This window comes from Vipera berus, assembly GCF_964194415.1.
Source record: "Vipera berus genome assembly, chromosome: 1".
Classification (NCBI taxonomy): Eukaryota; Metazoa; Chordata; class Lepidosauria; order Squamata; family Viperidae; genus Vipera; species Vipera berus.
Window position 1 is genome coordinate 158392144 of NC_138202.1, and position 24785 is coordinate 158416928.

The 24785-nt window shown below is 37.8% G+C and overlaps 1 protein-coding gene across 1 annotated transcript in view; it reads left to right on the forward strand.

Moving 5' to 3' along the window:
• MYO3B (myosin IIIB) overlaps positions 1 to 19884 on the forward strand; it is a gene marked incomplete at both ends in the record, with an annotated part of 269873 nt that extends 249989 nt beyond the window's left edge. Inside the window, 3 exons of the mRNA XM_081339995.1 lie at positions 17338 to 17438; positions 17843 to 17889; positions 19773 to 19884. Coding sequence (XP_081196121.1) covers positions 17338 to 17438; positions 17843 to 17889; positions 19773 to 19884 — 260 coding nt within the window. The remainder of the gene's footprint in view (positions 1 to 17337; positions 17439 to 17842; positions 17890 to 19772) is intronic.
• Between the last annotated feature and the right edge of the window lie 4901 nt (positions 19885 to 24785).

Genomic DNA, 24785 nt, shown 5'->3' on the forward strand with positions numbered 1-24785 from the left:
GAAGTTGAATGCTTATGGAAAAAGAAATTATTTGTTATACCAATTTTTTTAAAAATCCCATTTATATCCCGCCCTTCTCCGAAGACTCAGGGCGGCTTACAATCTAAGCACAAATCAATGTGCTTAGCAATAGCCTTCATTCTAGTCACATTCTCCAATTGTGACTGGAGCCATTGGAGCAATACCTAAAGGACTTCTTCAATATCTGGAAATATTGAATTTATCAAACCTGGACATCTTAATTTTACAAACAATGACCCTGTTTGGAATTGCCTATATTCTTAGACATTACCTTAATAATTCCAAAGTCCTTGGTTAGACCTTTAATTATTTTCCCAGTTTTAGACTGTTCTAAGTTAAAGCTAGACAATCAGTTTAACAAAGTTTGCTACAGACTGAGGCAAAACAAGTTGACTTGGCCGATCTGTTTGTTTATAAAGTTTATAGGCCTCCCATCTTACCTCCAGGTAACTCTGGGTGGCTTATAGCTGGTCTTTACCTCACTCCCACCACCAGTGAATGGTACTTTGCCAACTGTTTACTGAGAAACAGGAAGCACAAAATCTTGATCTAGTGTTTTCCCAGTGTCATGTCATTCCAGGGAGGCAACCAACAATCACCAAGGAGAAAGGGTTGTGCCCCAGTGGTCAAAGCAACCAGTAAGAGCTGAACAGATCTCAGTCCCTGCTATTTCGTCTCTTGTAGTGCCTATACTACTATAAATGTTTGTACTTGTTGAGAAGTTTACTATAATGTGAAACAAGGGCAGCAAATTCTATTTTACATCTTCCATTGTCTTGGGTAACATGGGTTGGAAAGCAAAAAAAATAGAACTGGATTAGGAGAACCAGGGTGCTTATACTTCAGTAATATTGTAACTGCTGGTTCAGGGCTTTCAGCTAAAACAATGAACATTAAACATATAAATAGATAGGCATCAGCATGGCATTAAAATTTGAATGTAAAAGACAGGGTGGGGAAAAATTATGAGAAGGATCTTGGACTTCATTCTAAGAGGAGAAATGCTGCAAGTAAGAAACATGGTAGTAGTAGATGCCACCTGGGGCCAAAGGAAAGAGACATGTTCAGTGGTGGAATTGAAATATGTGAACAACCGGTTCTCTGTGTGAATGCTGCTTCTGGAAGTCCATTCTGGGCCTGGGCAACAAAAAAATTAGCTACCGGTTCTGCCGAAGTGGTGCGAACTGGCTGAATCCCACCACTGGACATGTTACTCCTTTAGATAAACTCACAATTACAGCAATACTCAGGAGCTGGTCACCTGTAGGATTTAGCCCCAACAAGAGGAAAAATCAACCTATGATTGTTGCTATACTAAGCTCTTTTTAATTTAAGCAGGAAAAGCTGCTTTTAATCCTAAATAATGAAAGTTATCAAATTCTGGGCTGGGAACTAGATAAGGCCAGTATCACGTAAGCAAATGATACTAGGATTATCAGAATAGATGAGTGCCAGTTTAAACTGCAAGTGAGGAATGATTTGAAAATTTACAAATTCTATCTTCATTACATTGATATATATACTAATTTGCTTGTGTTTGTGTGTGTGTGTATGTATGTGTACATTTACATATATATGTAATTCTAATAGTTAATAATTTTATAATTTTTTATCTCAGCTCAGGGAATAAATATCCTGTTTTTGCCCCTCCTAGCTTCATCATGAGGTAGATTTAGGCAAAAAGATCATAACAGTGCTGATCTCACCAAAGGATTTGTTTTTTTGATTGAATAGGGATTTGGGTCTAATTCTTTGTAGTAAATATGTAAGTACTTAAATCTGATTATGGTCCAAGGTCTCTGGGGGATACTAGAGAAGATTACTCTAAACGCTATGCCATCCTGGTCCATCCGATTCTGTTTGAAACATGCATACTTGTCCATCACACTCTGCCTCTTTTGAATAAGCAATATTAGGCAAACCACAAAAAAGTAGTGGGAAATAATAAGCCAAAGCAATTCACAAAAGAAGTATAACTAAACTTAGTTTACAATATCTCCATTCCACACATTCCTCCGTATGCTTCTGTCTTTGTAAACCATCCTTGCTTCTATCATACCCAAACACTCCTTCATGCATTGTCTTTTGTTTTTAAAACTTCTGAACCCTCTCTTTTAAAGGATCTCAACTTCATCCAATGATGGCTTTCTCAGTTTCCTTTTGACCCATTGATTCTTCTTTCATATATTTTTTGTGCAGTTTGATCCTCGTTCATTCTCTCTAAATCAGGAGTGTCAAACTCAATTTCATTGAGGGCCGCATCAGCATTGCAGTTGCCCTCAGGGGGCTGGGTGGATATGGCCTGAGTGGGCATGGCCTACTGGGTGGGCGTGGCTAGAGTGCGTATGGCCTACTGGGTGGGTGTGGCCAGCTCTACATCATTCGCATCAAGGGTGCCTATGGGGGCCTGGGCAGGAGTGGGACAGATCTGAGGGTCTCTGGCAGAAGGAGGGTCTCTGGGCCAGGGCCAAGGAAGTGGGGGCCATTCCCTCACTGTTTCCAGGATGGCTTCATGGGCCGCATGAAACCACTTCGCGGGCCGGAACTGGCCCCCGGGCCTTGTGTTTGACATGTCTGCTCTAAATGATCAAACTACTTTAACATACTTCTTTCACACTAGTTGGTCCTTTTTGTACTCAATCCACATTCATTCTTAATTCCATTTGCTTGTCTTGCCACACACACACTTCTTAAGTAACACATTTCCACCACATTTAATTTACAATTAAGTTAACTTACCGTAGCATTTTTTTACTCCATATGCCAAAGTGGGGGAAAGTATGACTTTTTATGCAGTCATTTTTGTTTCTTTCAACAAATAGTCATTCCTTGCAACAGACAACATACTTAATCTCTCTCTTCCTAGCAGCTTTTGCATGTTTTAAAATTTCTCCATCTATTTTTTCACATTCAGCAAACATTCTACTAAACTACATTGATTCATCACATTGTTCTAGTTTTGCTCTGATAGATTCTTTTGAATTCTAATCATAAACGTATTCACTGCCCCATCTACTTTGAGAGTAGAATTATGTTTGGAATAGATGAATGAATGAACAAGTTAATAGAGTTGAAGATCTTGGCCAAATCAAATATAAACCTAGAGTTACAGTCATTGTCATTAAGTTCCAAACATTCTGAACTAGCAAAATTCAGGGGTTTTCCTCTTTAAAACTGGATTATTGCCAATATCTGCACCACAGTTCAGGGTCATTAATGCTCTCAAAATTGAACGGCAAAAGTAGTTACTTTAATCTGCTGCATGAATGTAATATTCTTCATATTTACACTTTCTGGCTATCTGTTTCTGAGTTCCTATTGTTTAATAGCATTGTCCATTCCTTTAGGAACACTTGCTTTCCAAGTCATCTTTCAGTCTGGCACTGCAGATTTAAATTACTTTTGTGATTTATTCTTTTAAAGGGCTCCACTTAAGCTTGTGAAATAATTTTCAAAAATGAAGTGCCACGCTTCCCTTGTTTCTGGGGCAGACAGATGATTTTTGTAATTGGTTCTGTTTCTAAATTGCTGACCTCATAGGCTCAATATGAAACTGAACTTAGAGGCAAGTGGGTATATAACAGTCCCACAGAATCCACAAGTATTCTTAAATCTTTAAGTCAGCACATATACTGTCTATTTGTTTTATGTGCAGTGTGAGTTTGGCAGTTATTTAACAGTATGAGCCAGCGGATTTAATGATCTTCCTGTGATTTATGCGTAACTTTTATTAATTGCAGAGTGAATGTTGACTAGAAATAAAGCCAGATGTCTCTTCCATACTGTTTTCAGCAAACAAACTCATAATTGCCCTGATATGTTCCTTTTTCTTTCTCTTTTTGTAACAGTAAATATTGTATGGAATATTAATATCCTCATTCCCCAAAGTTCATATAGGCTGAGATAGCTTTTCTCTCAGAATGTCCTGAATAGTTGACTTGTTACTAACTAAATGTGCAAAGACTAATTATGATTTGTCATAATTTCATTCTCGATAATTCCATTTTTTTCAGTAAAGAGTTATTTTTTTATTATTTTCTCATTCTATTTTATTTGTATCACATTTCTATACCACTCTTCTCGCCTGAGTGACTCTGGGTGGCTTAGAAATAAAAGACACACAGCAATGTAAAAACGTATTTAAAAACAGAATTCAGAACAGAGTTAAAAACAGAATTCAGAAGAGAGTTAAAACCAAATGAAAAACAAAGTTGAGATTAAAGGTTCAAAAGAGAAAGAGACAGAGAGAGCTCCCTCAGGCCACCAACCATCTCCAGAATTACATATCACTCTTAGACCTCCATGTCAGTTGGCAGAACTGGGACTTAGGAAGGATTCTGGTCTTTAGGAAGACCAGAAAAAAGGGGACCCACCTCTCCTCTGGCAGGGTAAGATGTCCACAGGGGAAAGGCAGAGAAGGGCCTCTTCCTAGTCACAATTCCTTAACCATTGGGATCTGCAACATGCCCTTGCCAGGGTTGATGTCATTGACATATCTTTTTAGAGTAATCTATTCAGTATTTCATTCCAGATCAGGGTATGCTTAAAACCAAAAATTTCTTCCTATCATCCCCTTTTATTTTTCCTACTTTACAAGACACCTCCTCACTCCATGGATCAGCTGTCCTACAGGCTTGTTTTAATGGTCGATTTAGCTTGGGGGGAAAAAAGCTGCTGAATGGTTAGTTATGGAAGATGCCCAGTAGAGTAGCCTCTCCTACTTTATTAGGCAGCCACTTCTCCCCAAATTCCAATAGACATTCTTTTTTAATTGCCAAATGTTAATGTATACTTTGCTATACAGAAATATACACTACAGTATATAGTGTATCATGTATTTCTAATAAACTATATAATATAATTGTTTTCTGATGAATTTTACCCCAGATTTCAAATAAGAAAAAAGCTATTGCTACAGCAAATGCATTACCAAAAGATTATCCCAAAACAATAAACAACATACCTAAGTCAAAGTTTTATGCAGTTATGTGGCTTAATAAAAGTATTTGGCAACCCAGAAAGTGAATGAAGAATTAACATTCTTAAAAAATAAGGAATATAAAAGTTATCTCTGTGACCCGCAAATCTGGAAATGCAGCACATGTTTGGATATCATATAAAGGCCATTGTTAAGAAGATGTAGGAAAGAGTTTTTAACCTGTCTATGGTCACAAGGGCGAAGTCTCTGCGGATAAGGAATCTTATTAAATCAAACCCCTGCGTATTAGTGTGGAAGGAAGCACACTAAATGGGTTCTAGAAAAAGCCCATCTATGTTTACACATGGTGAGAGTGCATAAATATCTCTCAACAGACATTTCACTGCAGTCTAACATTTGGGGATAAAGTTCAAGAACACTGGTGAGATCATCCAGATGAACAATGTATTTAATTGGTTGTTTTACCACTGAGTGAACCCTATAGGAATTAATTGGCCTATATATTCAGGTGGAAGGCTGAGACTATATAATTCCCCCCTACAAATTTGATACCAACAAGATTGGTAGTTGTCTGTCAACAGCAGAGATAACAGCCCTGTAAGATCAAACATGAATCTAACACTATGTAATATAATAAACTTAATATAAGTTATTGAACAAAATCAAATTACAGAACAGAACATATAACTACCTATAGCATAATAGGGAAGCGATGGGAAATTGTAAAGTGTTTACCAAGAGTGCATTGTAAGCCTACTTCTTTGTAGTATAAAGTAGTTACTAAATGAACATCTAGAAACAAAAATTGCAAAAAGCTAACACAGCACTTCAGCCGCAATAAAACAAGTAACAGAAATTTAATTACCAGTACTGAGAAAGTCATCCTGGGCTATAAAGGCTGTTTCACATTTTACATTGTTTGCCATGGATGGTGTCAATACATGCAATACAACAATCAAGTAGCATGGCAAATTACAAGAGATGTGAAATATATATTGTAAAAAGTAATAAAAGGCAAGTCATCACATACCAAAATAATACATCCTATCTTATGTTTGGAAGCACAAAGTAGCATACATAGTGCTTCTTCCTTCCACTATAGCTGATCCTGGGTGCCTAACAAGTATATTCATACGACATATATATTTAAACATATCTATTATCTGTGCTTACATTTGTATTTATCATATACGAAGATTATTTCTTAAGAGAAATTTATTTACTTTTCATGTTCATCACAGTTTGCTTTGTATTTCAGTAATACTGTGGCAACCTAAAAAGCTTAAAAGTTTTAAACCCAATCTTCTGCAGATTCATTCAGAAGTAAATTGCCAAACTTGGGCTATGGAAATCTGGGCAACCATTAGATGACACACAGAGATACAGTCAATCCTAACCTGGGTTGCCCCAGGTTAACCCCTGTATCTAAATTTTTACAGACTAGACACAACAACCATATATTCTGTTTGGTGAGGATTACTTCCTGGTCCGTGTATAGAAATTACAGTCTTATTCTGGTACAAACTTATGAAATATCAACATTATTAATATACAGTATATGCAGAATTTGTATAGCACTCAAAGCATTTCACACACATTGTTTCTGAATTCTTAAAACAATCTTACAAAGGAAATTACCATTGAAGCTTGTGAAGAAGCTGTAGCTGGGCGCTTCCCTAAAGAATAGAATACACGGCAGGGGTGGGATTCAAAATAGGGGTATCCTGAGTCAGTCACTAAATATGTGGGCTGGATACTTCCACACCTGACCCATGGCTTCACCTCCTCAAAAAAATTTATCTTGAACGTCCCCTTTCTTATTTTGTTGCCTTCTCTAGAACCAGGATACTTTCCTACACTACTTGCAATACATCAAACTAATGTTGGAGTAGGAAGTGATGGATCACAGCTCTGGGAAGAAGAGTTAACGTATCCCCAATTTCCTTTACGTTGCAACTTGCTTTAGAAGACATCTGACTGCTTTGCATGAGTGTCTTCGTTTATGTATTGAGGTTAGGTGTGTAATTATCCATGTTGGTGAGTCTTTGTGGCAGACCATATGATGAACAGATGTCAGAATGGGTGTCTGCATATAATCATACATATTAGCACAGGTATGCGTGAATGTATGTGAATGAGAAAGAGAATGGCATGATCCTCCCCCATACTCTTAATCCTGGATTTCAAAAGATCTCAACTTAACAGACCTTAAAAGCTGCTTTAAAAGAGAGCGCGGTTTCCTATTATTTCTGCCTTGTGCTATTCCATGTGGTATAGGTGACTACAGTATGCAGCTAGCTAAAAAGGGGAAATAGTATTAAAACAATAGGGACAAAAACAAAGCCTACTGCGGCACCTTAACTACTGGTAATAAATGTAATGCATGAGGCAGCCCAGAGTCTTAGGAAAGAAAGAACGAAAAAACTTTAAACACCATCTTGAAAAGTGTGTGATCTGTTTAGTGTGCCTTGTGTGATTTAAACCATGTGGTTCCACCCAAAATTACAGTGTTGAAAATAAAACCATAAGTCATGAAACCATGCAGAGGGAAATGCATGACTTCTGTTTTCAGAGAGCATGTGTGCAGGAAGATTGAGAAGGATCCTGTTAGAAGTTATAAACAAAAGGCAGCTCTCCCACTTAAATTGTGCTAGAGGTTCTGGAACCCACATGACATCAAAGCAGCGACACTGATGAACTTCTTAGCATTCTTTGACTCTAGGAACATACTCCATCTGAGTAAACAGTGATATAATTGGCTGCTGTTGCAAGGAATCAAAGTGATTAAAAAGTCAGAATGCCCTTTTTAAAAAAAAATTGGGAAAGTCCTTCAACGTTATCTGTCCTGGTATGATGTTTGAAGTTGTAATGAAAAGGTGATTTTTAATGTTAAATCCTCAAACATGGAGGTAATAATCATATGCTAAATATATGCTAAATGACCCTCACTTTTTATCTGAATTAAACTCTGAAGTTCATTTCATATTCCAGATAGTGAACCTGAAGTGAGTGAAGGAGCAAGGATGATCCACTTCAAGTCTTATGTTTTGTATTTTCCATGAGTCATTAGAATCTGCTGAGCCAGATGGCAATAAGCCCAGAAGTGTGAATCATCTTAAGATGCGCAGATGAGGGCAGCCCAGTGGCGGGATTCAGCTGGTTCGTACCACCTCAGCAGAACCGGTAGCTAATTTTTTGTTGCCCAAGCCCAGAATGGACTTCCGGAAGTGGCATCCACACAGAGAACCGGTTGTTCACATATTTGAATCCCACCATTGGGGCAGCCTCTCCTGCAGCCAAGGAAGTCTTGGATAATTCTGCACAGAGAATACTTGAAAGCTCAAATCACGTGGGGTATAATAATTATGCCTTCTCCAGTATAGAGACCTAGGAAGGTGGCTCATTTGGAACAGTGAATCCTCAAAGAGGTAGTAGATAAGATCATCAGTGGAGCAGAAATTCAGGCTCTTTAACAGTCTTCCACTTCACAATATCACATCTCTCACAATATATGCTGTTTGGGAATGGGTAACGGGTTGTGCACACTTTGAAAATGACTCAAGAAGTTTGGACATCCCACAAGCATTATTCATTAAAGTTCTTTTTTCAGGCTTCTGTGTACATCCAGAAGTGAAGTTGCTTTAAAGAGTCCCTATATTAAAGGTGGTTTTTTGTTGTTGTTGTTGTTGTTTGAACATCTGCAGCTGTCAGACTCAAACGGCTTACACTGTAGAGTAGTTATTTTGATATTCATTGAGTCCATGGAAAGGAGTAAGGATTCTGAGTTTTGAATTAAAATTATACCTAGATTTCATGGACCTGTACATGTGCTATGTTTTCTGCATAACTTACAAATAGTGTTCAGGATAACATTATATTTATACAAACTATTTGTTCTTCCTAGTAATTTTTTAAGGCAAGGATATCATCTGATTATCCAACATCTTCTGAACTATGACTGTTTAAGAAAATCAGAGTATTATTACATTTAAGGATTCTAATTATGACTTCAAAGATACCTTAATTCTAAACAAAGCTTCTGATTTTATTTCCATAAAAATGAAATCTTGCTATCAAAGCCCACATTTTATGAGCAGTTGTACACTAACATCTCAATATATTTTCCTCTTTGGAATTGGGATATTGCATCCATTAATTGGTGTAGTAGTCAGAAAAGCATTTATTAGTTATCAAATCATTTTTTTCTGAGACCTCAGGTGGAAAAATGAGACCTGGAAAGGAGAAATACAGTTGAAAAGGACTTTATCACAGGAGAATATATTTTATTTTTGTTGCACAAAATTCTTTGCTTCAATATAATGCATTACATAAGGCAGGATCAATATATTTCACTTTGGTTCCTAAGTACTTTGAAATAAATTAAATTGTAGGAGAAAAAACAAAGGAGAAATTAACATAACTTTCAACATTGCTTAAATTTTCATGAACCTGGACCTTGCAATGTCGTGATGAGCTCCCTGGAGTCTGTGCTAATATTTGCCAATAATTAAAGGTTACATTTTCATTTTATGTTTGCTACCTCTCCATATAAGTTCATGTGTGTGTATGTGTCTGTGTGTATTTATTTTCTTAATTATTAATGAAAACTTTTAAATGGTCCTATTAATTTGTTTTTTCCCCTCCATTTCTTGGTGCTAATTTTCTAATACTTGAATATTTAAAAGTAACATTTTCAAGTATTTTTTCTCTCTCCTGTTCCCCTCCCAGCTTTTAATTAGTGTAGATTATTCAGAAGGAATGGCAATTTAAACCCTGAAGCATACAGCTCTTGGGGATTTTTCCAGTATCATTCTCTGAAGTATCTTAAGGATTAAACAATATCTTACAATTCAGTATATGAAATAATTTTGCAGTTTACTTTCCTTGGAGGCAATCTGGTTCCTTTGGCTCCCAGTAGAACCCAAAGCAGGATAAAACCAGCAGGGGGTAACAAAATCAACTCATTTTTCAAAATATGCAAGGAAGCCAGTCTTCTTTTCCTTTTCTTTGGCTTTACAGTAAAAACTGTCAGAAACTATTTTCTCTTAGCGGCATTTCTTGGAATAATCATGCCACACAGCAATATCACGTAGTCAAATGGTCAGTGCAGGAAGTGTAAAAAACAAGAAGTAGCTTCTGAATAATTCCCCTGTCACTATCATATGTGGAACATTTATTGTTAAAAAAAATCCAAAAGTTTTGGGCACAGATATATAAACCTCCCTTCACTACCATCCTAGTAAATAAATCGGTGGCTTTTCCCCAAAGTTCAGGTCCTTATTTCTAACATCTTCCCTCCAACTATGTGAGTTTTTAGGATGTCTTCTTAGGATAAAAACAGATGGGGATGAGAGAATGCTAATGCAAAGAACTCACTGTAATAAATATAATAATAAATATAAAGTAAGTAGATTAATAATTCCCAATGATTTTCTTGCAGACTTTTAAGTGTTGGGAGAGTTGACTATTTGTGGAAGAGGGGTATGGATATTTGTCTGTAATAATAGAATCCTTATTCCTTAAGTGAGAATTGCATCAAAGTCTATTGCTTATTTGAACATAATATTATTCAAAGAAGTGGGGTATAAAAATGGAAAACATGCTGTATTAGAGAATTTGGGGTGGGGTTTTTTCATTTGAACTGAAATGCAGTTAAGAATTTAGTATTAAAAAAAATACAGCTTTCTGACCTATTGGATAGCTAATATGCAGTGATTTACTCAAGTGATTTACTCCATTTTAAGTGTGTGTGTGTGTGTGTGTGTGTGTGTGTGTAATATCTGATCAGCACTTTCCCAGATCAGTGCATCTGCTGTTTTCCCTGTCCTACTTAAACCATAAGGACCAACACCTATTTTACTTTTTTGCTCCCAGAAGTTATTTTATGGCTTTCTCTTCTTTTTACTAAATATCTATATGTTTAATGTTTTTGTCACAATATGCCTGTATAAGTACATGATGGATGAGGGTTTTTTTGTTATCCGTAACTTTTGACCTTTTGCTGATAATCTATATAATTAAATTATTATGTCATTAGTCGTCTCTGCTCCATACATGCTTATGCTGTTTTGACCTGAAACTAAGGTTTGTTACCAAGTAATAATGCATTCAAAGTAGCATGAAAGATGGGGTTGGAACTGAGAAATTCATTATTTATTATTCACTAATTCATTAGCTCTGCAGGCACTTTGGACTTCAAAGGCCGAAAGTACAAGTTGGTTTGAGACACTTCTAAAAACTTCACTTGTCTTAGAAACACCAGAAGCCCATTAATATAGAGGTCCCCAACCTTTTGGACCCCAGGGGCAGGTTACATGAAGAGATGTTTTTCTGTGGACTGGAGGGGGTGTGGTTTTGTGTGCTGCCTCCATCCCACGGATGGGGCTTTGCTTGTTTATGTGGACCAGTTGCTGGCATGCCGTGGCCTGGTACTGGTCTCCGGACCAGGGGTTGGGGACCCCTGCATGAATACTTGCTAGTATTGTATGATATAGCAAATAGGAATGAATCAACAATCTGGAAACTGCATTCTACACAGCTTGAAGTTTCCAGAATTTTATTTTGCAGATCCATATCCCTCCAAGATGTGTTACTTTTTATTATTTCTCCCTTTCTTAGACTGTTACCCAACCTTTCCATTCCTGGAGTTTCAATATACATTACCAATGTACATTCATTGTACACCTTAAGAGGCGTTTACCAGTTTTGGCATGCTGAGGTGAGAATCCATAGTCGGGTCCACATTTAAAGCTACAGCTCCACAAAACCCTGCAGGCAGAGCAGTTGGTTCTCTTCCAAACTCAGATTTAAGCTCAGTTGAGAGATAGATGATCTTCTCGTGGGGAAAAAAAGAAAGTTAAATTCTTCCCCTACTTTATTCTCTTCCCAATTTCCATTCTTTTAAGCTGGGAGAATGATATTCAAAGAGAAGAAAGGTTGGGTGGAGGTAAAGGATTAATGATGGGCTTTGCCTGCTTCTGATGATAGAAAACAAAACAGGACAGCAGACATGAAAAGTCCATTTTGTAGAAAATGGAAGACAGAGAGTAGAGGGGAGAGGGGAAAGGAAAGAGATACTGGAGGGGGAAACAGGAGAAGAGTGAAGCAACCAAGCGGGCAGAAGGAACCGAAGGGGAAATTTTTCATCAGAGGCCACAGGAGTTTGGCATGCTATATTTCCTTCCTTTTCCCTCTCCTTTCCTATAGAACAGTGTTGCTGAGAAAAGCCAAAATATCACCCCCAGGGACTGCTCTCAGTTTGGTCATACGCTCTCTGGGACACTTAAAGGAGGTCAAAATAAACAATATCTCTGATGCCTACACAAATTCTGAATCACTCAAGCAGACGTTCCAGTTTAAATAATGTGTCTCATTTGGACCACCAACATATGCAGTAATTTATTAACAGGCTTTGTTGACTCTCTGGACATTTCCTGATTTATTTCTTAGATTTTTTTAAAAAAAAATCTCACCTTTATTCCCCACCACCACCACCACCACCACCAATTCTCTACATTGGCTGGGCTTTCTGAAACATTAGCAGTTCAAACTAACACTGATGATCTTCTGAGCCCTGAGTAGAGAATCACTCAGTTATTTGAGTAAATTAACTAAGATTCATATTGTATACTCAATAATTCATGTTTCAATCAGGCCACTTAGTTTTTCCCTGGGTCAAAATGGTGAGCTAATTGACCCCTTCAAAAAGGTCCTTAATATGTTGCTTTTTAATTTCAAATCATAACAGTGTTCATAATGTTTGTTGTGTTGATTTTTAGTTCCTAAACTTAATAAATACCTTTAAAATAGAATCTCATGATAGTTTCTGGACCATAACATGTTATGGTTGTATTCACTGATATAAAACCACCTCAATTTATAGAGAAAGAGAGAGAGAGAGAGAGAGAGAGAGAGAGAGAGAGAGAGAGAGAGAGAGAGAGAGAGAGAGAGAGAGAGAGAGAGAGAGAGAGAGAGAGAGAGAGAGAGAGAGAGAGAGAGAGAGAGGAAGGAAAGAAAAAAAGAAATAAAAAGAAAAAAGAAAAAAAGAACAAAGGAAGGAAAGAAAAAAGAAAAGAAAAGAAAAAGCCATTGGTCTCATTCGAGATGGTGATGAGCTGCATATAGACAGGAGGTTGAGTAACAGGCCCTGTGATTCAGCCGTAACAATCTGGAGCTGAATACACTTAAAAGTATAGAGATGAGAGTGGATTTTATGAGGAGCCCTTCTATTTTACCACCTCTTACCATATTCAACAGCAGAGTATCAGCAGTAAAGTCCTTTGAATTTTTGGATTCTATACTCTCCCAGGACTTGAAATGGACACTTAATATTAGAACCATCATTAAAAAGGCACAACAAAGAATGCTCTTCCTGCGTTACCTCAGGAAGTTCAGACTGCCCCAAGAGCTGCTGATGCAGTTTTACGGAGGAATTATTGAGTCTGTCATTTGTACTTCTATAACTGTCTGGTTTGGTACAGCAAGCAAACGGGACAGGTACAGACTCCAACAGATAGTTAAGACTGCAGGAAGAACAATTGCAACCAGTCTGCCTGCCACAGAAGACCTGTATATTGTGCAGGTCAAAGGGAGGGCTGAGAAGATATCTGCAGACCCCTGGACATAAACTGTTTCAACTCCTCACTTTGGGATGCCCCTAAAGGGCATTGCAAGCCGAACAACTAGACACAGAGATAGTTTTTTCCCTTGGGTCATCACACTGCCAAACACCTAATTCCCACAGTACTGTCTTATGTCCAAGGATATTTACCCATGTAGTAGGGCTGTAGTATTATTATTATTTATCCTTCTTATTATCTTTAATACATTTCCCCTCTTATTGTTATTATTATTGTGATTATCATTATTCTGTTACTTTGCATGTACACTGAGACTACTGTACCGGTGACAAATTCCTTGTGTATATAATCACACTTACCCAAATAAAATATTCAATGCAATTCAATAAATATAAAGTTGTCAGTTTAATGTGCAAGATAGCATGTCTGTTTTGAAAATATGGCATATCCTGTTATTGTTCTTTTTAATTATTCAATAAATACAATTTTTCACCTGTCAATTGTTCGCCTGTAATGCGTTCTAGAACAAAACCTGAGGGTTTTAAAAAGAAGATACATTATCTCTTTCATTGACATAAGACTATTAGGAAGATGTTTCCAATAATTAAATTGGATAATGACTAATTTAAGGTAATAAATGCTGGTCTTTTATGGCTGAATTCAAGTTGTTATTCAGAGACTGCCAAAATGGGGGATAGACGCTTCTTGGTCTATAACATGGGTAGGCAACCTTGGCTCTTTTATGACTCGTGGACTTCAACTCCCAGAATTCCTGAGCCAGCCACGCTGAGGGGAAAGAGAGAGGTTTCCAAGCTGAGCCATGCTGGCTCAGGAATTCTGGGAGTTGAAGTCCACGAGCCATAAAAGAGCCAAGGTTGCCTACCCCTGGTCTATAAACAGGCCAAATAAGGAATAAAGTAATTGAATATTACAACTTGCATATTAACAATTTGAATATTAACTTGTGTAGCAACTTGAATATGAACTAGAGTTACAGTAATATCAACAATATTGTAGGGAAGACATACTGAGTGTTGGAAGCTAATTCTTTTTCATTTCTCCTGCTCCTATTTGCTGTCCCTAAGTTGTCATTCTTACAAACTTTTATTACATGTTGGTAGAAGAAACAGAATATTTCTCGAAGTTATATTTATTTTTTTTATTTTTAACATGTTATCATACAGTCTACTAAGCAAAATTTCAGCTTAAAGCTTTAGCATAAATCTCTTCACTATAATCTTAAAGCAATAAGCCTTAAAGGAATTTTTTAAAACTGCAGTGCTTTTATAGCTGAATCAAAATTTCCTATTCAGAGAAGTGGGTGTGTGACATCTTTGTAATTTTGTTAAGAAGCTGCAAATAGGGCAAAATAAGGATAAAATTAACTAGCAGTGGCAATCCTGCTCCTGCTTTTGGAGTGATATTACCTTTACTCACAAAATACCACTGCAGAAAGCATTATCTACTTTGGATTTGAATTCCTCACCACAATCATTGACATGTGTGATTAGGTCCAAAACTCTATCAGAATGAGAATAGTGCTTTCTGCTCTCCGTTTATCATTTTGATACCAAAAAAAACATTGCTCACAAAATGGCAGCAACAGTTGCAAAACAGATAAATGAGCAGAGAAGGTTTCAACAAATGCAATTGACTCTTGGCTTTTTAGGGTCCTGGCTTGGAATGTGGTTGCAAAGCATATGGGGTGGTCATTCACATAGTTAGGAATACAAGAGACATTTACACAAAGTGCAAGTTATTATTTTTGTTCAATAAATTTACATAATGCTTCCTCTTTAGCCACATCATGAAACAGTTTACAGTAAAGTTTAAAAAAGGTTTGGAGTTCAGGAATAAAATTCAGTGCAAAGATTTGCTAAGAATAGCCATAGCTTGACACTGCAGCCATTATTCAGAATGATACACACTCAGTAGTGGGCTGGGCTGAGCTCCCCTTTCTTTGGAGGTGTTCAAGCAGAGGATGGACAGCTGTCTGCTAGGTTGCTATTTGATGTTGAACTAGGAGACAAAATCTGCTAAGATCTGTATGTCTGTGGAGATTCTGAGTCATCTAGGTCATAGCTGTGTCAAAACTGCTTTTTCAAAAGGCAACTGGACTGTTTTTTCCTTGAGGAAGAAGAAGAAATTTAGTTTCTCATCCAAGAAACTTTATCTGTTGTGATGGGGGGTGAGGGGGACGATGGGTTCTTACCAGATGATGGGAGAACTTCAAGTCCCAGAATTCTCAGCAATAGCCATGAAGATAAAGGAGCTCTGGAACTTGGAAGTTACAAAATTGGGAATCGCTGATGTGGAAGAGGAACTGCAGCTCATGTGTACTTTTTAAAAAGAGTATCTACATTTTGCTGCACTGCAGAAATTCGATTTGTTGATGTTTGTATGAAATAACATTGAGGTTTGGAAGGAACAAAACAATACGACTTTGCATACTTTGAAAATATTTCAGAAATGCTTCAATATGTGTGCAACACATTTTTTAATGAATTAACTGAATTGAATTGATGAAACTGTTGTGTCTTTTTTTGAGGTTTGCACAAAAGTAGCAAATAACCCTTTGGTGTCTTTGTGTTGGTATTTGTAACTTAGCTACTTCACTTTACATTTTTCCTTTGCATTCATTTAAAAACAGTTTACCTGTGAAATCAAACAATAAATGGGCAACACTGTCATGTTCTAATTTTGTTATTTGAAATTGATTGTTGCAAAAATCATTCCTTTGATCCAGCAGCACAGTTTTTGTCTGTAGTTCTTGTTGCCGTGTCATGAAATGCCACTTTCTTGATTAATTGTTATACTGCTGCAGACTTAGTTTTAAAATGTTTTATTAAAAAAGGAACAGAAAGCAATCTTTAGATCACCAAAATGTATTCTTGCATTTTAATTTTCCAATGTGCCACTGTTTTGGTGATATAGTAGTAAAGCTATGAATTTTTCAGAGGTATGATTCCAAAATACTGAAAAACAAACCTGTCATGCATTTATTATTGATCATATTTAAGAAGCGCACAGAACCATGATTTTATGCCTTTATGGAAGGCCAAGAGAGTGGGGGGGGCCACCTCACCTCCAGGGGCAGTGTTTCCACATGGCGTGAGCAGAGAAGGCTCTCTTCTTGGACCCAGCCAATCAGAATTATTTTGCTAATGGGATCCGCAACATACCTCCCCTGTCTCACCAGGTAGGGCAAACAGATGTAAAGGGATGAAGAGGGTTTTGTAGGTAACCAGGCCCCATATGCTATGTAGGACTTTTAAAGGTCGTAACCAACATTTTGAATTGGACTTGGAAGCAGACCAGTACCCAATGCAACGTGCAGCAGAGGTATTACATCCTTCGGGTGCCTAAGGGTGGCCACACGGCCGCATTTTGTACCAGCTGAAGATTTACTCCTGACATTCTTACAAAGCTACAAATACATGCCTTCTTTGTATCTTCTTAAATTTCACTTCTGTGCCTGGGATGACAGGTATCATAGCTTACTGCTTAATAAGTAGCAATGTTATTTATAGTTCTTATCCCATGTCAATTCAAAGATGCACGGGTGTGTTTTGCTCCAAACAGCTCAGTATGGAATAAAGCAAATTAATGCATTTTTTTAACATTTCCAATGTGCCCAGTATCCTTACTTTTCTACTGACATCTGAAAATGAGCCAAGTTAGTAAATCAGAAATGTGTATAACAGAAGAAAGAATTCTTTTGACTCCCCGATAGAAAGTTGTTTGCAATACTTGGCCCTGCCAAGATCTAAAACTAGACTTATCTCTTTTTACCTTCAGAAAACTGCCTTGAACAGAAGCAGAAACCACCCCGTCGAAGATGTCAGCAGCCCAAAGTGCTGAATAGCCCCGAGGATAACATATATTATAACCAGTTAAATGTAAGTTCAAAGTGGCCATACAGCTGTTTTACTCTCTTTGTTTCCCATTAATAATGCTGGTATTAATACCTGTTCTAAGCCTACCAGCCCCACCCCACCCCAGTGCCCTCTCCCCACTCCCACCCCAGAGTTCTTCAGCTCTCGTCTTGAACATGTGCTTATGCTCTTTATCTGTTGCTTTCATGTCAGGATGTCTGCCTTCACGGTGAATAATTGATGTGGTTTATCAAAGACGAGCAAGATGCATGCTTCATCAGGCTCGCTTGAGCCCTTTGATCAAAAAAATTATGCTGTGACTTCTGATATTATCAGCATCTGCTTGCATTCTACACAAAATCACTTTGAATTAAAAATTAACGACTTGCTGCTCTGCTTTGACTGTGTGTTCTTGGCCCTCTCCACAGGGAACTCTAGGATATCAAGGGAGCAAAAGGAAGCCAAGAAAACTTGGGTAAATATCCATCTTCTTAGTTCTAAGCAACAGTAAACAGAAGAAATCCTTTGTGAGATTACAGGAAAGGCACAAACTTTCTAGAGCCATTTCTGAAAATCAACAGCAAGCTTCTTTCTCTTTATAGCAGCTGTGAGCATTTTGCTACTGAGGCAAAAGGAAAGTGTGCGTTTAATGTGAGCTGTAGACACATGGGGGGAAACTGGTCTTTCCTGGGGGAAAATATGCTTCTCAGCAAAATGCAGGCAGTTCGTCTCACAATGAATTTGCTAAAAGTAGCCAGTGATGGCTCTTGTCAAAGTAAAGAGCTACAAACTGTGAACCCAGACATGACAGGAGGGACAGCAGTTCAGAAATCTTCCTGATCCAAGCATAAACTAGCCGGAGGGGAAAAGATAAGAAGGAAGGTCATATCTTTCCACAAAGAGCAGTTCTTGGCTATTCTTTCTTGGCTCTTGTGCAAGGGCTGCTTTTTTTTATGTGGCATTCATTTTATTATTATGGTGACAAGCATTATGCTACTAAGTATGTTGAGCTACATCTCTGAACAGACGGGCTGGAAATCCTGAACAGTATAGCCCAGAAGACCTGAAGGCTTGAGAAAGACCACATTAAAAAGAGATTTATTTTTTTCTTGGTAGGGAAAATCATGATGTAATGGCCTCTGCATTATTTAAGGCAATACCAGAATCAAAGTAGGCAGAATAAAGCATGCTAAACACATGACCATAGTTTAGCCTGAGTCCCAAATAGCCAAATCAAAAATAGACTGTGCTTTAAGTTTATCTTGTGATTTCCCTTTGTAGGAATGTATCACAGGCATATATGTGTTTAAACGCTTTTAATAAAAATGGCTTCATTTTACTCCTACAAAGTTTAGCACCAAAGCTAATTATCCAGTTTTCTTCCTTGATATAATCACTTTTATTCCAAATGCCAGACCAACCAAGAAAGTCTCCTAAACTGTCAGAAAAACGTACGTGAAACGTATGATGCATCTTGTCAGCATGAATGGAGGCTACTTGTAGTTCCCTAGAACTTGTCCATCAAACTTAAACTATCCAAACAAACAAATGTTAAATTATGTTATCAGTGTAAGCACATTAGGCCTTACGTTACTGTTTGGAAGTTTTGTCATGGATGTCAAAGGAACAACTTTAGTCTTAGAATAAAGTCTTATTATGCTCGAAGATGTTACTGAAAATACATCATAAACAGATTCTTGATGGATGATAGAATGCCTAACTGGATATAAGAAAAGATCTGGTGGCTGAGATCATAAAGCCAACCAGCTGCTTTTAAGAAGTCCATAAACTGAACTTAGGAGCAGTAGCTCTCTTCCACATGTGTTTCCCAGCAACTGGTGTTAAAGAGGTATCCTCCTTCAGGAGATGATAGAAGCCATTGATGACTTTATCTTTCATGAAATAAGAAGTATCTGAGCTATTCTTGTGCTTCTTATGCTCTTTACCGATATAATAATCAGAGATTAGGTTCTATATCTATAGTATATATTAGAGTAGAGATCAAAATGGGTTTTCCCAGGGCTCTCCCACCTAAGTACATGGTACGGTGAAGATTCATGTCTACCTGAGAGTACAAATCACCTAATTAAAATCTGAGATTACTATAAATCAAAGCCAGAACTTTCTATCGTGCTGAGTAAGCATCCAGAAGAATGCAGATTTGCTGCTGTGAGAAATGCTATGAGCTCAGGTCCTCTAGAAAAGCTAGATTCTTCAGCAGCCTCTGTTAGATATCCACCTCAAAATTAATGTTTGCTCCTCCTCTCAGACCAAGGCATTTCTTGTACCAATTAAACAAAAATAGCTAGAAATCTGATGTGCTCTTTGTAATGCTTTTTTTGCTTTGATTTTCTTTAGTCAAATAAAAGTGCTGGATTGGGAAGATGAGTATTACAAGTCATTATCCGTGGTAGATTCTATCGCAGAAGAAGACAACACATTTCAACCCCTTCCTCCCTTTCAAAGCTGAACCTTTGCTCCCTAACTCATCAGTGTGAGGTTGGTAAGGAACCCAAGATGTGTTCTCATTTCTAGCTGAAGTATGGATGTGTACATTGGTTGTATAATGTGCCCATATGTATATGTTAGGAGCAGATCTGCCAAGTAGTGGTATATGCTATGCTACTCAATCAGTCTACTGCAGTGGTTCTCAGCCTGTGGTCCGCAAAGTCTTGAAGAAATGTTATGATTTAAACCTTGCATTAAGTTGGTGGTCCATGGCCATGGTCCGTGGCTACAAAAGGAATTTAAAGGGGGGTCTGTAGTAAAGAAAAGGTTGAGAGCCATTAGTCTACTACATTCCAAAGAGGGAAATCAATGTCACAAATTGCCCAACCCCAGACATGGTACCAAGGAAAGTTTGACTTAATCTGTAATGCGAGGAAGATCGGTCCACCAAAGGGGGAGACCATTAACATCCATTTAAAATGTGACATACGGGCAGTGTGTGTGTGTGTGTGTGTGTGTGTGTGTGTGTGTGTGTGTGTATGTGTTTACATTATCTTGCAAAAGAGAATTCAATGTTAGACATGGGAGTCTTATTTTTCCCAGAAGAGAAGGAAAAGCATATCAAAAGCCTATGTAGCAGACTTAATAACATATGATGAAAGCACTTAAATTAGCACCTTGTAGTTGTAGTTTTGAACTGAAGCAGGCAAATCTTAAAACCAAAGCAAGAGCAACTACTTTATATGACCACAGAAAATCAAATTCTGTTGTCCATTTTTCTCGTAAAAAAAACACCCCAACAACTGGGAGCATTAGGCCAAGGACCTATCTAGTCCAGCATTTTGCTTGTAGAGTAAGCAACCAGCTACCACTTCCGAAGCTGACAGGCAGGACAGGGGAGAGGCAATACTAAATTTCCCCAACAACTAGCATTGATAAATAAGCTGCCTGTTAGCATGCAATAAACCTGTATTCATTTGAACATCTTGCTTCCTGATTTCTTGTGCCTGATACTGCCTCTGATATCACAGGACTTGGTGATCAATATGTCGAATCACCAGTTATCCTCTCCATTATGGGTTTGCCCAGCCATACAAATTCTGCAGTTCAGTTATATGGTTTGTGAACAAGCTCTTCCTTTCTTGCTGAATGCTAAACATACTTACTAGAGTTAACCATCACTGAATTTAATGGGTCTTGATTCTGAGGCTCACATTGCTCGTCATGTTTTATCAATTCAACCCCATTCATGTTTTCTCAAAAATAACTCCATTGACTTATTTCCCAGTCAACGTGTACTAAACCACAAGGTACACAGCTTTTGAAAAGTATTTGTGCTTCAGGCTTTCTGCAGTATTTATTATTTTAGTTATTCTGTAGAAAGTACCAGTAAAAACAGGAAATTTAAAAATGTACAAACAGTCAACATTGTTAATGTTAATACGAAGGCACAGGAAGTAGTTATTTGGAACCTAAGTATTATCAATACTAGCTCTTCTTCTCTATAACAACTCTGATGCATGTGCAGCCATTTCCAAATTAGGAGAAGCTGTACCTATTCTGAACCAGTGTCTGGATACAGTGATGGGTGAAGACCGATAAACTGAGATAAAGCTGGACAAGACAAACACCTCTTAAACGGTGATTGTTGAGTACCAGAATTGGGTTCAGCAATTGCATACAAGGGTTGCATTCCATTGGAAAGAATAGATGGTTTACTGCCCCTATTTGTCACAGGAGGTCCAAGCAACCACCACTGTCAACTTTGTCACTTGCTGAACTGCAGTCAAGTTACCATTGTTAATGTTCTGAGAACTTCATGGTTACTGCAATACACTCTGTGTAGGACTAGTCTTGTGTTTGCTCTGAAGCCTATCTATAGAGCAGAATGTGGTGGATTGCTAATAAGAACAATCGGTCATGCAGATGTTAATTTGTGATAGCATCTCTCCAGCTGCCAATTAGCTAATGTAGAGTCTTTGGTGGTGCTCTCTGAGGTTGATTGTTTGCTTGCAAACATTTCATGATGCTTCCTAGTTGGATGAAATACCTGCAAGCAAATAACCAACTTCAGAGAGCACCAAGGGCTCCACAATTTACCTATGTGCTACAGATATTCTCTTCTATTGCAATTAGCTACTGATTATACATTTGGCATAATTTGGATCAGGAAACTTTACTGCGACCAGTTTACAAATTTACTGCTACAAATTTGTTAAATTGCTACAGTTTGATAAGTGCTTTCTCTAAGTCTTGCTCTATGCTCCAAGGTTGGCAGAGTATCCCTTGTGGAAATTCCCAGGCAGGCCATCTATAGAATGGACCCTGCCATCTGGAGGGTTCTTCCTGTTGAATTGTGCAAATCACTACCATGATGTCTTTGATGCTCCTTTTCAGACCTTACTTAGGGCAATGGTAGGTGACGGTTCAGTTTTGCTGTTTTGTTTTCCTTCCCTTTTTTTAATGATCAAGTAAAAACTACAAGAATCTAGCTAAGCTGTGTGTAGCTTGGGATGACATGTGCTCAGTCAGAGCACTTGAATCCTGGTTCAAGTCTCCTTTTCAGAATAAAAACATAGTTTCTGGGAGGAAAGAAACCTGACCAGTAAAAAAAAATATGCAGAGATAAGTAAAAAAAAATTGATCGAAGCTATTATAAAACAACACTGAATTTACCACCAAAATAAGTTAAATAATGTTCAGTGAGGATATTCTTTTGACTATACTTTTCAGTTGAAAATAATGGGGGGGGGGGGTTTGCTCTAGGGTTCAAAAATGATTAGTTATACACAAAGGTATCTTTATGCTAATGCAAAGTGCATTAGTGTTTCTGCAAACAACATTCATAGAAGCAACACAATCTGTCTTAAAAAGTGCAGTTGCTTTATAGGTCTGTTGAGCATAATTTTGTCCACTCTGACTGACAACTATCTCGCTTTTATGCACAGTGAAGCTACTTCCTCGGGGGGGGGCAGTTTTGGGGTATCCTGAAGAGGCTACAAATTATATCCACAGAGTGGGGTCAAGAAAGTCAAGATGATGTCTATGATGGTCTCTGTGTGACACACATAGAAAGCAGGGGAAGCTTTGATCTCAGTGTCAGGGAAGCCATCTTGACTCAAGGTGAGGAACAGACATAACACTCCTTCCTCCTCCTATTTTATCCACAATCACCACCAGTAAATAGGTGCTGAGAGATTTTCTGCTTTCTAAATGTGAATAATTTGACTGAGACATGGCTGAATTTTTGAGTTGAGGGAAGCAGATTCGCTAGCTGCTCTCTTTTAAAGAGCAAAATATCTCTCAGTGGTCAAGAAAGGAGTTCCCCGTTTTCTTAGATCTGCTCACTCAACTCCTTTACTGGATTTATTTCTTTTAGAAAGTGCCAAGAAACCAGTTTATTATTGTCATTTTCCAGGGTTATTGTTGTTTTCTTACTTCCTAGCCTACCCTATGCTCCTGGGCTTATCCGCTGTCTCCTATCCAAGTACTAACCTGATCTATTCCTGCTTTTCTTCGTTAGGGATCAGCCAAGATTTGAAGGAATAAAAAAATGCAGAACTCCTACCTAGAATCTTTTTGGCCGTTAATCGTTAGTTTTAAAAGGTCTCTTTTCTAAAAGAAAGATATTGTTAATATCTTTCTGTTCTGAGAGGTTTAATACAAGAGTGCTTATCTGAAGTGTCTGTTAATAATAATAATAATAAAGAGAGAGAGGAAAACACAAAGTTCGTATCCCTAGAACCACTGTAATAAAATTGCAAGTATAATTGTTATCAGTTAAGTTAACCGTCAAGACCTGGTACAGGAATCTCATAAAAATAACATTTAAGTTTTGTTTTTATTGACCTGTTTTTCAATTGAATCAATAAGCTTTCTCTCGGCTACTTGATCGCAGTATCCAAAGATGCTGTGGAAACTAACTTAGAAGCACTTTGCAGAGGTTTTTGAAAGCTGGAAGGAATTGCAAAGAGGCAGTTGTGCCCTGTGCTAACAAAGAAGGCTGAAGGAGGCATGAAGAAAAGGAGAATCCCGCCCTACCTGATAAAAGAGAGCCTTGAGTGTGTGTGAACATCAAAGAATAGTTAATGACATGAAATACCATTAAGGGTTAGTATCCCTCTTGTTTCAAGCTCCTCACACCTGCAGCGTATTGCCTATGTTCTCTCTGTTGGTGCCTCTGAATTGCCTCTATTAGCATTTACAGAAAAGCCCTTGGTGAAACCTTTGGTGTTGTGCTTGGCCTTCTCTGTGTTCCTTGAAAAGTCAAATATTAGTCCTCTATAAAGTTTCCTTTATGATACAGTCCCTATTGCAAAAGGAGACTCCAAACCTCAGGATGCCATTGAGTGCGGAGGAGTTGAGCTGAATGAAGAGAATGCTTTTGTTATTTAAAAGTAATATCAGCAACTCCGGGAGCTTGCCAAACAAACTCAATTTTTAGGAAGTGTAAAACCAGAGCATGACGTTCAGATTAGGCCACACAGGCTCTCAAAAGCAGGGAAGGGAGAGAAGGCAGAAGAATTGGAAAACCGTGGCATGAGTGAAGGTATAACTTCTTTCATTTAGACCCTGGTAATTTATCAAATGGCAGAACCGTCTGTCTTTCTCAGCCATTTAATAGAGCCTTTAGTGATCACGATTTGGGAAGCAGGGGAATGAGTGCTTAGGCTAGTGGGAAGAGAAAGAAAATCAAGACATTTGCTCAATTGTCTTTGCCAAATAAAGTCAAACTTTTAACAAACAAAAAACAGTAATTGAAGGTACAGCTCTGTCAGTCTGGACTCTCTCCTTCCAAATGCCTGTTTTCCAGTGAGAAATACCACGTGCCTTATCTTATGGAAGTACGTATACCTTTATTAATCAATTCAGTGGCAACCCTTGCAAAGGAGGTATTTAATTAGCAATCTGTAATGAATCGAC